General features: G+C 41.8%; 1 protein-coding gene across 1 annotated transcript in view; it reads right to left on the reverse strand.

Annotated features, from left to right (window-relative positions):
- Nucleotides 1-11,890, reverse strand: part of brf1a (BRF1 RNA polymerase III transcription initiation factor subunit a) — a 140,152-nt gene extending 128,262 nt beyond the window's left edge. Inside the window, exons 1-4 of the mRNA XM_055865028.1 lie at nucleotides 11,615-11,890; nucleotides 10,781-10,981; nucleotides 6,255-6,335; nucleotides 1,763-1,936 (exon numbers count right to left, since the gene is read on the reverse strand). Coding sequence (XP_055721003.1) covers nucleotides 1,763-1,936; nucleotides 6,255-6,335; nucleotides 10,781-10,964 — 439 coding nt within the window. The 5' untranslated portion in view covers nucleotides 10,965-10,981; nucleotides 11,615-11,890. The remainder of the gene's footprint in view (nucleotides 1-1,762; nucleotides 1,937-6,254; nucleotides 6,336-10,780; nucleotides 10,982-11,614) is intronic.
- Nucleotides 11,891-13,448: the final 1,558 nt, after the last annotated feature.

Here is a 13,448-nt window from a genome sequence, read left to right on the forward strand (position 1 = left end):
CAGAACCGTGGACATCGACCTCTATCCAACGAAAGGAAAGCGCATGTTATAAAATAATCTTATTTTTTATTAGTGTTGCACCATTGTTCTTATGTAATATAACCATATACCATTTCAGTAGCCCATCTTAGACTGGACTGTTCCATTGCCACGACCTCCACAATGAATCAGACATATCTTGTACACCATGAGAGAATATATATTTATTTTTGCTCCTGCTCGACTAAATACTTTTGAATGCACTGGGGTCAGCCCTAGTGCATTCGGAAAGTATTCAGACCCCTTCCCTTTTTCAACATTTTGTTACAGCCCGATTCTAAAATGGATTAAATTGTTTTCCCCCCCCAAACTACACACAACACCCCATAATGATAAATCAAAAACAGTAATTAAAAAATTAAAAAAAATCTAAGGCTGTAACGTAACAAAAATGTGGATAAAGGGAAGGGGTCTGAATACTTTTCAAATGCACTGTATATACACTAAAGTATGTGGACACCCCTTCAAATAAGTGGATTCGGCTATTTCAGCCACACCATTTGCTGACAGGTGTATAAAATTGAGCAAACAGACATGCCATCTCCAAAGACAAACATAGGCAGTAGAATGGCCTTACTGAAGAGCTCAGTGACTTTCAAAGTTGCACGGTCATAGGATGCCACCTTTCCAACAAGTCAGGTAGTCAAATTTCTGCCCCGGTCAACTGTAAGTGCTGTTATTGTGAAGTGGAAACATCTAGGAGCAACAACGGCACAGCCGCTAAGTGGTAGGCCACACAAGCTCACAAAACTGGACCGCTGAGTGCTGAAACAAGTAGCGCATAAAAATGGTCTGTCCTCGGTTGCAACACTCACTACCGAGTTCCAAACTGCCTCTGGAAGCAACGTCAGCAAAATAACTGGGCAAGTTAAATAACTCCAAGCGTTGGCTGGAGTAGTGTAAAGCTCGACGACATTGGAGCAGTGGAAATGCGTTCTCTGGAGTGATGAATCACGCTTAACAATCTGGCAGTCCGACAGATGATTCTGGGTTTGGAGGATGCCAGGAGAACGCTACCTGCTCGAATGCATAGTGACAACTGTCAAGTTTGGTGGAGGAGGAATAGTAGTCTGGGGCTGTTTTTCATGGTTCGGGCTAGGCCCCTTAGTTCCAGTGAAGGGAAATCTTAATGCTACAGCATACAATGACATTCTAGACAACTCTGTGCTTCCAACTTTGTGGCAACAGTTTGGGAACAGCCCTTTCCTGTATCAGCATGACGATGCCCCGCCCCATGCACAAAGCAAGGTGCATACAGAAATGGTTTGTCGAGATTAGTGTGGAAGAACTTGACTGGCCTGCACAGAGCCCTGACCTCAACCCCATCGAACGCCTTTGGGATGAATTGGAACGCCAACTGCGAGCCAGGCCTAATCAACAAACATCAGTGCCCGACCTCACTAATTGTCTTGTGGCTGAATGGAAGCAAGTCTCCACAGCAATGTTCCAACATCTAGTGGAAAGCCCTCCCAGAGTGGAGGCTGTTATACCAGCAAAAGGGGGACCAACTCCATATTAATGCCCATGAGTTTGGAATGCGATGTTCGACAAGCAGGTGTCCACATACTTTTGGTCTTATAGTGTATAATGGTAACAACTATTTGGTTGTAGCATAAACATTTTGCCTTCCCCTTTTTTCAAAGGCAATTGCAAAATTCCCTGTCCTGCCGTTCCCTCCTTCCTCTGTTACTCCCCCACCCCTCTCTGCAGTGTGTAAGGATACGAGGTGTCCCTTCCGTCCTGCAGACCAGGTAGAGGCATGCGGCCACCACGTGGGCCACCCTTCGGCCCCGTGTCAGGCGTTTACACACGGCCATCTTGTAGAAGTTGAAGGCCGTGTCCAGGCAGTGCTGGTTCAGCTGCAGCTGGTGGCCCAGCGTGTTGATCTGACGTCTCCCTGGAGACAAACACAGACATGTTATTACACACAGTTCGAAGTCGTACACACTCAGACGCACCATCATATGCACTTAAGACATAATAAACAGAGTAGACAAAGATCCACACACGACAGGGATTGTAATTACCCTGAATTTCAGTTCAGGTGTTTCAAAATCAGTGTGTCCTTTGCTCTCCTGATTAACTTTGCATTATACACAATCAGATGTCTCAGTGAATACACACAGGTACTCGTGAGATGTGCGTGGCAAACTACTGCTGCTGAGGTAATGCAACATCTTAGTGATTAAATATCCCCCCTGCTTTGCTAAACAGATTGCTTCAGATTATAGGGCATCCGCACATCAACAGCATTACTCATACCTAGGGTTGCACATTTTGGGGAATATTTAGAGGTGGAAACTTTCTGTAGGAATATATGCAAATTAATATTACTACCATTTAAATTGTAATGTTTTTTGCATTGGATATATTTACCATATCATATGGAGACAGAAACATAAACCTTTTACCTAATAAGTAGACAAAATTGCAAATGATTCAATCCTGCCAATAGAAATAAAAAAGCAGTTTAGTTACAAATTGAACTTAAAAGAGTTGACTTCACATGGGAGGATTTCACTGAACAACAAAAGGGAATATTGAATGATCCCCAATGACCCATCGCATCTCCCAAAAACGTTTTCAACATACATCTATCTGTTAAATTATAGAAACTAAAGCTTTGGTTGTCTTCCTCTCAGGCTTCCATGTCTTCTCCCTGGAAGTCCTCAATGTCCACCTCTTGAACATAGGCTCTGAGGCCTCATCTTCACTGTCAATTTCCAACCTTGAGGATGGCTCGTTGTCGTGCTCAAAAAGCCAAAACTTTGTCCGGATGGCCACCAATTTTTCAACCCTTGTATTGATCAGCCTGTTGCGTGCTTTGGTGTGTGTGTTCCCAAACAAGGACCAGTTGCGCTCTGAGGGGGTGAGATTTTGAGGATGATGGAGGAAACAAGGGAAAGAGCCTCAGATGCACAAAGTCCCTTCCACCAGGTGACTGATGAGATATGTTGTCACGACTGCCATCTTGCATCTCCATCCCAAAGCCCTTGCTTGGAAGTGTACATCGCCAGACTGCCAAGAACCTTGCCCTCATCCAGGCCAAGGTGGCGAGACACGGTAGTGATGACACCATAGGCCTTGTTGATCTCTGCACCACACAGGATGCATACTTGGGGTCCAACATGTACGCTGCGGCGTGTATGGGCTTCAGGGAGAAGTGTTCACGCTTTTTGATGCATTTCAGAACTGCAGTTTCCTCTGCTTGGAGCAACAGTGAAGTGGGCAGGACAGTACGGATGTCTTCTCTTACATCTGCAAGCAGAGTCTGAACATCAGACAGGATGGCATTGTCTCCCTCAATCCGTGCAATGGCTACTGCTATAGGTTTCAGGAGTTTCAAGCTGCTTACTACCACCCTCTCCCAAAATGCATAATCTAGGAGGATCCTCTTGATGGGGCTTTCCATAAAATCGTCAGACTGTGATATGGCCATCTCTTGGAGAGACTCCTTCCCCTCCAGGAGACTGTCAAACAAGATAACACCACCCCCAACAGGTGTTGCTGGGCAGCTTCAATGTGGTGCTCTTATTCTTCTCACCTGGTGAGGTAGATTGCTGCTATAACTTGATGACCCTTCAAATACCTAACCATTTCCTTGTCTCTCTTGTAGAGTGTATCCATTGTTTTCAGTGCCATGATGTCATTGAAGAACAGATTCAATGCATGAGCAGCACAGCCAATGGGTGTGATGAGGGTAGAAGTCCACTTTAGACCAAGCAGCCTTCATGTTCACAGCATTGTCTGTCACCAGTGCAAATACCTTCTGTGGTCCAACGTCATTGATGACTGCCTTCAGCTCATCTGCAATGTAGAGACCAGTGTGTCTGTTGTCCCTTGTGTCTGTGCTCTTGTAGAATATTGGTTGAGGGGTGGAGATGATGTAGTTAATTATTCCTTGCCCACGAACATTCGACCACCCATCAGAGATGATTGCAATACAGTCTGCTTTCTCTATGATTTGCTTGACCTTTACTTGAACTCTGCATTCAGCAAATGAGGAGATGAAGCATGTCTGGTTGGAGGGGTGTATGCTGGGTGAAGAACATTCAGAAATCTCTTCCAGTACACATTGCCTATGAGCATCAGCGGTGAACCAGTTGCATACGCAGCTCGAGCAAGACATTCATCAGCACATCTCTGACTACGTTCCGCCATTGAGTCAAAAAAACATCTGATTCCAGGAGGACCATGAGCTGTTGCTATGGATAAGGTGTCTGATTCATCATTTTCACCTCGAATAGAAGTAGGGGGACTGTCAGAGGTTGCTTGTTGTGAGCGCTGAGGGAACTTTATGCACATGGCCAGATGATTCTGTATCTTTGTTGCGTTCTTCACATATGATTTGGCACACTATTTGCACAGCTTTTCCTTCTACATTAGCTGCAGTGAAATGTATCCACACATCAGATAGTGCCTGTGGCATTTTCCTGTAAAGATTAGGGGGAAAAAGTTTAAAAATTTCCCCATGTACAGATAACTAGTTAAGCAGTTAGATTAAACAACTCCTTTGTAAGATACATGTTTTAAAATTGAACATGTATGGAAACAGGTGAATAAACACTCAGTTAGCAGGCTCAAGCAAGCTAAAACCAAAACTAACTAGAAGAAATTGTTAACAAGTTAGTAATGATTTAAACACACTTTGCTGTAGGGTACTATTTACTAGTTAACAAAAAACATGTCATAAAATATATTCACCCCACCCAGTATTGCAATCAAAACTTACCAGAAGGCATGTAGTCCTTGGCTCAGACAGTGTAGTAGTGTGGGCTTAATAGCATCTCATTGGTGTGCAAGATCTTGAGAATCAGCTGTACATGTGATGGAAGAATGCACTGTGCATGCAGAGGGTAGCAATTCCATTGAATTAGGGATAGTTTAACCAAAATATGCCACAATACCTAGAATTGCCTCGTGTATCCCACAAAGGTTCACTGTTATAAGTTAACTTTGATGAATTTAAGCAAAATCCTCATTCCCCTCTCCTCATCAAGTTGTGACAAACTCTAAAGATCCTGATTTCTATGCAGCTTTGTCTATACATCTTCCAAACCCCAACCAGCATCATCATCATCATCCGGTACATTTATTGTGACAGCTGGATAAAATTGGAAAGCTACACACTAGCGATATATTGAGGCAGTTTGGGTCCAACGCAGGACATATGAGATGTTCTCCAGTAATGCGAAAAGGAACCTGTTGGTCATTGTGAGGAGACGTGATGAGTTAGGGCGGGGGTAGGGACGGGGGAGGCGGGAGCCGTGCCGGTGGGGAAGGATGATTGCATTAATCAGAGTGTGGGTGGGTGGGAGAGCAGAGGGTGGCCTGGCCAGACACTTGGGATGTTTATGGAGGAGAGCATTCCCTCACAGCACCACTCTTGTTCTCTCAGAGCTCCATAGACACTATACATCTCCCCACAGCATGACAGACCTATTACCCCATACAAACTCACACCCGGCTATATCTATTTATGTCTCTGTTCCTCTCACACACATATATTAGTCATCGTCCACAAAGTCTGACTAACGTCTGTCTCGTCCCTACAGACACACTCTGACAGTGCTATGTTTGCAAGCCCCACACACACACTCTCCTGCTTAGCAGTTAGCCAGCACGATATTGATCATCAGTACCATGGGAGCAGCAGGAGCCGCAGACAACTACTCACATTAGGTTACTGGGAGATAACTGACATTTTATGGCCGAGTAAAAGTAACTTACAAATAAACGTGACTAAACAAACAGGAAATCATCAAAACTAGGCAACACAGACTGAATATGTCTGACCAGACAAAGGAAACGTATGACATCAGCCCTTTCCTGAGGCATTCAAGCATGCGATGGATGTTTGCTTGTGCCAAACAAGCTCTGCTGTAGACACACCCTGTTAATCTCTCATTGGACATTAAAGGAAATGGGTTGTCCCTACCAAGTTTGTTGTGCTTCTGAAATAAGGTGCCAAAACAGATGCCACTTTACGAAGGGAAGAGGACCATGTAAAGCAGATGGCATCAGTTTAGTCTGTCTAGTATAAGACAAAAAGCTTTCATTTCAAGACATCATGAAAGACAGCATTAAAAACAAAGGTTAATATCCTAGCGCACCCACATTTGAGGATTAGGCCTGCTGTAAGTGTAATGAGCTCTTATGATGCATGCACGCCAATACTTTAGGAATGCAAGTGGTGACCCCTAATGTTAACTCACCGTTCTGCAGGGTCTGGGCCCGGGACTCCCTTCCAACGCCCGTATAGAGCCCTTCCCCAAAAGTGGGGTTCCTTCCAGAGGCTATAAATACAGGAAAAGAGAGAAGCATTACATCGACACCAGGAGTGCAATCTTTAACATTTACAAAACAGTAGGGCTGTGACGATACTTCCAACCTTTTCTCCTTAGCAAAAATGAAAACTCAAAGCAGACTATACGCTTTGGTCCTTTAAAAACCTGCTGTAAGATACTGTGTGCTATAGCTTGGAAAATAAATACATATGGAGACTGGATGACATCAAAGATATTAGGGCTGTTTTCCTAAATATGTTAAATCTGCTTCATGTTTTGTTTCTTTTCTACGGTACTAGCGAGTATCACGATACTGGTATCACACAATTTAGCAGATGTTATAGCGGGTCCAGCAAAATGCTTAGTCCCTTCAGAAAGTATTCACAACCCTTTATCTTTTCCAAACATTTTGTTGTGTTACAAAGTGGGACTAAAATGGATTTAATTGTCATTTTTTGTCAAGGATTTATAGAAAATAAATTCAAACATTTGTTAAAAACGCATGAAATTTTACACTAATATCTTGACTAGATAACTATTCGACCCTCTGAGTCAATACATGTTAGAATCACCTTTGGCAGCGATTACAGCAGCGATTACAGAGTCTTTCTGGGTAAATCTCAAAGAGCTCTTCACTCCTGGATTGTGCAACATTTGCCCATTATTCCATTTAACATTTTTCAAGCTCTGTCAAATTGGTTGTTGATCCTTGCTAAACAACCACTTTCAGGTCTTGCCATAGATTTACAACCAGATTTAAGTCAAAATTGTCACTCGGCCACATAAACTGTCTTCTTGGTAAGCTACTCCAGTGTAGATTTGTCCTTGTATTTTAGGTTATTGTCCTGCTGAAAGCTGAATTTCCTCTCCCAATGACTGGTGGAAAGCAGACAGTCATTCCTCTAGGATTTTGCCAGTGCTTAGCTCCATTCGGTTTCTTTCTTACCCTGAAAAACTCCCCAATAGTTAACAATTACAAGCACACCCATAACATGATGCAGCTACCACAATGCTTGAAAATATGGATAATGGTACTCAGTAATGTGTTGTATTTGCCCCAAATATAACACATTGTATTCGGGACAAAAAGTGAATTGCTTTGCCACATTTTTTGCAGTATTCCTTTTGTGCCTTGTTGCAAACAAGATGCAGGTTTTTTAATATTTTTGTTATATACAGGCTTCCTTCTGTACAGGCTTCTTCTGTTAATTGGGTTAGTATTGTGGAGTAACTATAATGCTGTTGACCCATACTCAGTTCTATCGCAGCCATTAAAATGCTGTTTTAAAGTCACCATTGGCGTCATGGTGAAATTCCTGAGCAGTTTCCTTCCTCTCTGGCAACTGAGTAAGGAAGTACGCCTGCATCTATGTAGTGACTGGCTGTACTGATACACCATCCAAAGTGTAATTAATAACTTCATTATTTATATTTATTTAACTAGGCAAGTCAGTTAAGAACAAATTCTTATTTACAATGACGGCCTAAAATACTCAAAGGGATATTCAATGACTGCTTTTTATTTTTATTATCCCCCCAATCTACCAATAGGTGCCTTCTTCGTGAAACATTTGAAAACCTCCCTGGTCTTTGTGCTTGAAATTCTCTGCTCGACTGAGGGACCTTACAGATAATTGTATGTGTGAGATACAGAGATGAGGTGGTCATAAAAAAAAAAAGTCGCGTTAAACACTATTATTGCACACAGAGCGAGTCCATGGAATTTGTGACTCAAGCACATATTTACTTCTGAACTGATTTAGGTTTACCATAACAAATGGGTTGAATACTTATTGACTAAAGACATTAAAGCTTTTCATTTTTAATTCATAAAAAAAAAAAAATGCTAACCATAATTCCACTTCGACATTATGGGGTATTGTGTGTAGTAAGTAGACTTGCAAGAGCCTTGGCTTGTGAGAGCCAGAACAGCTCATAGGGCAGGATGCCTGTTTCTGTAGTGCGAGGCAGCTTGATGTACAAGTACACCACCTGGAGAGGACGCTAGTCTATCGCAGGGCCTTACCACCAATCTATCTAAAAAATAAAAATGATCTATTTAATCCATTTTAAATTCAGGCTGTAACAACAAAATGTGGAAAAAGTCAAGTCATGGATGGAGATTGGACTTCTGGTTTTTACTTAATTCTCTGTACAGGCCAATGATTATGACAACGATTCTGATCTAACCATAAATTCATATATTGCGGCACTGGCCTGAGAAGATTGAATTTCAATATCTAGCCTAGAATTAGTCTAGTAGGCTCACGTTAACTATACTAAACAAAAACATAAACCCAACACGCAACAATTTCAAAGATTTTTCTGAGTTACAGTTCATGGAAGGAAATCAGTCAATTTAAATAAATTAGGCCCTAATTTATGGATTTCACATGACTGGGCAGGGGCACTGCCATGGGTAGGTCTGGGAGGGCAGGCCCACCCACTGTTGAGGCAGGCCCAGCCAATCAGAATGAGTTTTCCCGCACAAAATGGCATTATTACAGACAGAAATAAACCCCCCTCCACTCAGACAATCCCGCAGGTGAAGAACACCCAGATGTGCAGGTCCCGGGCTGGCGTGGTTACACGTGGTCTGGGGTTGTGAGGCCGGTTGGACGTACTACCAAAATCTCTAAAAATACATTGGAGGCAGCTTATGGGAGAGAAATGAACATTCAATTCTCTTGCAAAAGCTCTGTTGGACATTCCTGCAGTCAGCATGCCAATTGCACGCTCCTTCAAAACTTGAGACATCTTTGGCATTGTTTTGTGTGACAAAACTGCACAATTTAGAGTGGCTTTATATTGTCCCAGCACAAGATGCACCTGTAATATCAGCTTCTTGATATGCTACACCTGTCAGGTGGATGGATTATCTTGGCAAAGAAGAATTGCTCACTAACAGGGATGTAGACAAATTTGTACACTAAATTTGAGAGAAATAATCTATGCGTATGGAACATTTCTGGGATCTTTTATTTCAGCTCATGAGACCAACATTACATGTTTCATTTATATTTTTGTTCAGTATAGCTAGCTAACTCAGCTGGTCCATTGTTGCCCATGCGAGGAAGTTAGGCTAGCAAGCATTTTAGCTAGGTAGCCTATGACAAAAAATTCTAGTGTACCGTATGAGATAGACCGTTTTGCCAACATGAAAGAGGATGGCATTGGCGTAGGGTGAGTCCAAAAACATGTTTTACTGCGCATGCACACACAAATAAGTACCATGGACAACCACATGATATTTAGATAAATTGATTGGAATAAATTGTTTTTAGTAATTGGCATCTTTAAGTTTGTTTTCAGTGTATTAAACTAAGTATATATAGCCTTGTTTTCATGATGTTTAAATGGTGGTGGAATAGCGGATGCAGTGCTCCTGTTGTCTTTGTGCCGACTTGCAGTAGCCAACTCAGCGGTTCTAAATCAGCAGTCGTTTAGTAAACTGTCGAAAACATTAACTTGAACATGCTCCAAGTCATAACTATTTGTTACATGCAATATTTGCTTTGTGGACTTCACATGACAGATGTCGCTATTCGGTTTTGTGATGAAACAAACATGTAGTTTATTTTATTCCACCATGTGTCTGTCTTTTTGTCGTCACAGCCTTATTGTATATCATGGTGGCGTATGAACAAATGGGTTAGAGCAAACAAAGCAAATATCACAACAACGGTTGTAATATGGCTTTCTTACTGGCTTAGCATCCTCAGAGATATCACGCACGCACAGCTACTGGAAAGACAAGCCAGGGCCATGCACTCTGCAAAAATACCATTCTGCAATCCAAGTGACTAACTTAATGTCATGAAAAACTGCAGGAATAAAGGGATCTAAAAGTGTTTTATACTTCTTATAAGCAATGTCTCTTAGCTCTCCATAAGATTCCACGGCTGGCTCTGTGTATTCTACAATTCCAACGCCGTGTTTTAACGTTTAGAAACTTCAATAATCATTGCTTGCTAAACACTTTGAAACATAACCCTTCTTTCATATCAGCAAGAAATAATATTTGAAATAAAAAAGACATGCTTACTGTATCTGATTTGCACAGATCCATACGCTGTGTGTGCCTCCAGTTGACAAACTACACTTCCTCCAGAGTTAAGCTAACACACAGGTGTTCAGAGCATTAGCACAGGTGGTGACTGGCTGTTTTCTGTAAACAAGTGCTGTAACATGGAGATCTCGCCATGTGGGAACGCTAACCTTATAAAAGGTGTGTTGTAATTTTTTTGTGATGATTTGAAAGACATGTTCCTTATGTTTCCAAAACGTACTACGAGCGATGCGTGTTAACGTTTAGAGCAAACATCAGGGCTCTTAAAAAATAAGATATCCTTAATCATAGGCACTAAAAGGTAGCTGTCATCTATGAATGGGCTACCCCTCAGAATAATGTAGCTCTTGTCATTGTAACCGAACTACAATCCATCTGCACATACCATCTCCAGCTACAAACTGTCCCACAGCAGAGGCGCCGCCCCCTCCTGTCTCCATGAACTGGACCTCTGACACGATAATGTTGTCCTCCAGAACCGAGCCACAGCCCACGCACACGGCATCGCCTCTGGCCTGGTCCACATCGATGTCTGTGCCCCCACAGTTCTTACACACTCTTGAACTCATGGTGAAGTCTGCTCACACTGGGGAACAGAGAAGAAATGGGACACATTTTTGTGAAAGTCCCATTTTGTATCAGTTGCATATATTGGCTACATAAAAATCTACACGTCATTTATTCTTTCAGCCAAAAGGTGGTGGCCTAGCAAGCATAACCTACTGCCACAACAATTAAATAAACTGAAACTGCATATCACGTTTGGAAATAATTACTATCACAATAATATGATATCGGTGAAGCTAGCCTAACTTTCACAAATCCTCTGTAACCTGACCCTGGACGCTTGAGGTATAAATGCGCCACTACACCCCTAGCTAACGTTACGTGGCAACGCCTGATGATCATTTATCGAACTAGTTTGCGGTACATTTAAGTGTAATTTCTGTCAAATGCGCTTGTAGTGGTCCAATGAGCTTGACATTTCCGTCAATGATTGTTCCGCATGTTTAATCTCGTAACTGGATGCTGAATGAAATAACGACCCCATCTTAAATATTCACTAGCCGTGAGGGTTGGAACCACTGGCCGCAAACTTTCTACAATCCACTGGGTTTAGTTTTGGTATTAAAAATAAGTATGTGTAGCCTAATGCGTAACATGGTTTCCAAAAGGTGGCGATGAACTGTTGAGAAAATACTGGATAATGAATACGCACCAGCCAATTCAAAGGCGATGCTGCTGACAGCGATGTAGCTAGCAAACTTTAGCTGATAGCAAGTCTCCCGAGTAGATTTCCAAGCCAGTGCGTCAGCTAAATCTATTTAAATGTTTTGTAGTGACTAGACAATGTATATGGCCTACTTGTACTGTTATTTGGATTCTTAACCACACATTATATACTGTAATTGGGTAACAAGCTAAAGACTACCATGCATGCAATCCTTCTTGTAACCTCATTGCCAAACCCACATGTGCGTTTTCATGCTTGGGAAATGGATTGGTCCAAACTGATTTTCGAGGGTGATATGCCCAGTAGTGATAATTCTCTATCCCTTTCTTACAGAAATGTGTCAGCAGAGAATGTTCCTGCCTTGTACGTGATTGGTAATGATATTTGTTGATCCAGTATATGAAGAAAAAAATACTTACATCTAAAAAATATATCAAACTGCTACAAACACCCCCTTTAAGCGCCACATGAGAGCGACCCATGTACACAATTAAATCACTGAACGTAATGGAATGACGTTTTTAAAGAGACACGAACCTAAATCCTTGTCTTGTGACTTGACATCTTTCTTTTCAGTGTCATCATAACCTCATTCTAAACATAAGATACACTTTTTTGACACCACACTCCACAAATCAAGTCTTGCAGGCTCCAGTTCAATATATTTTTTTTATTGATTATCCAGTCATAGGGACAAGTGCTGCAAAGAAAGATCTAGTATTTACATTTATAAAAATGTAACCTTTCTTTAATTAGGCAAGTCAGTTAAGAACAAATTCTTATTTAGAATTCCACCCACCCTGGACAAACCAGGACGACGCTGGGCCAATTGTGTGCCGTCCTATGCGACTCCCAATAACAGCCGGTTGTGATACAGCCTGGATTCGAAACAGGTTGTCTGTAGTGACGCCTCTAGCACTGAGAGGCAGTGCCTTAGACCGCTGCGCCACTCGGGAGCCCAGAACTGCAGCTGGCCCATAACAGAGCCACAATTCTTGCTCTTCATTGTAATCAGAGGGCTAATTTTAATACTATGCATGCAAGTCTCTATTTGCTAAGAGCTGAGGAAAGACTGACTGCGTCACTTCTTGTTTTAATAAGAAACATTCATGTGTTGAAAATTCCAAATTGTTTGCATAGTCAACTTGCACACAGTACTGACACACACACACACTTACCCAACCAGACATGTCACCAGGGGTCTTTTCACAGTCCCCAGGTCCAGAACAAATTCAAGGAAACGTACAGTATTATAGAGCCATGAGTGCATGGAACTCCCATCTTATAACACAAGTGAACAACAAACCTAGTTTAAAAAAAAAAAATAAAGCAACACCTCACGACACAACGCCTCTCCCCCATGTGACCTACTTGTTGTGTGTATGTACTGACATGTATGTGTAACTGATAGATGCACACACACTACATGTTCATGTTTTTAAATGTATGTTAATTGTAGTCTTTTGTCTGTAGTCTTTTTCTTTATGTACGACTTGCTGTCGATATCGGCTGTCGATATCGGCTAATGGGATCCCAAAAAATCCAATACGTATTTATTTGTCCAAAGGGTCCAAATTACCTGTGGGCTGTTTAAATTTGTGTTTTAACCCTAGGATGCATATGCTGTATTGGTCACACCCCCCCCCCCCAAAAAAATGTCAGCATCTAATATTCCAGGAATTCCTTACATAACGTGTATTTAATGTCCTAACATCCTATTTTTTATTTTTTTTTAATTATTTTTGAAGTAAAGAGACTTTTTGCATCATTACCCCAAGTTTTCATATGTGGGCCAAATATGACCCGTATGTATTTCCTA

Source organism: Salvelinus fontinalis, chromosome 16 (genome assembly GCF_029448725.1).
Source record: "Salvelinus fontinalis isolate EN_2023a chromosome 16, ASM2944872v1, whole genome shotgun sequence".
Lineage (NCBI taxonomy): Eukaryota > Metazoa > Chordata > Actinopteri > Salmoniformes > Salmonidae > Salvelinus > Salvelinus fontinalis.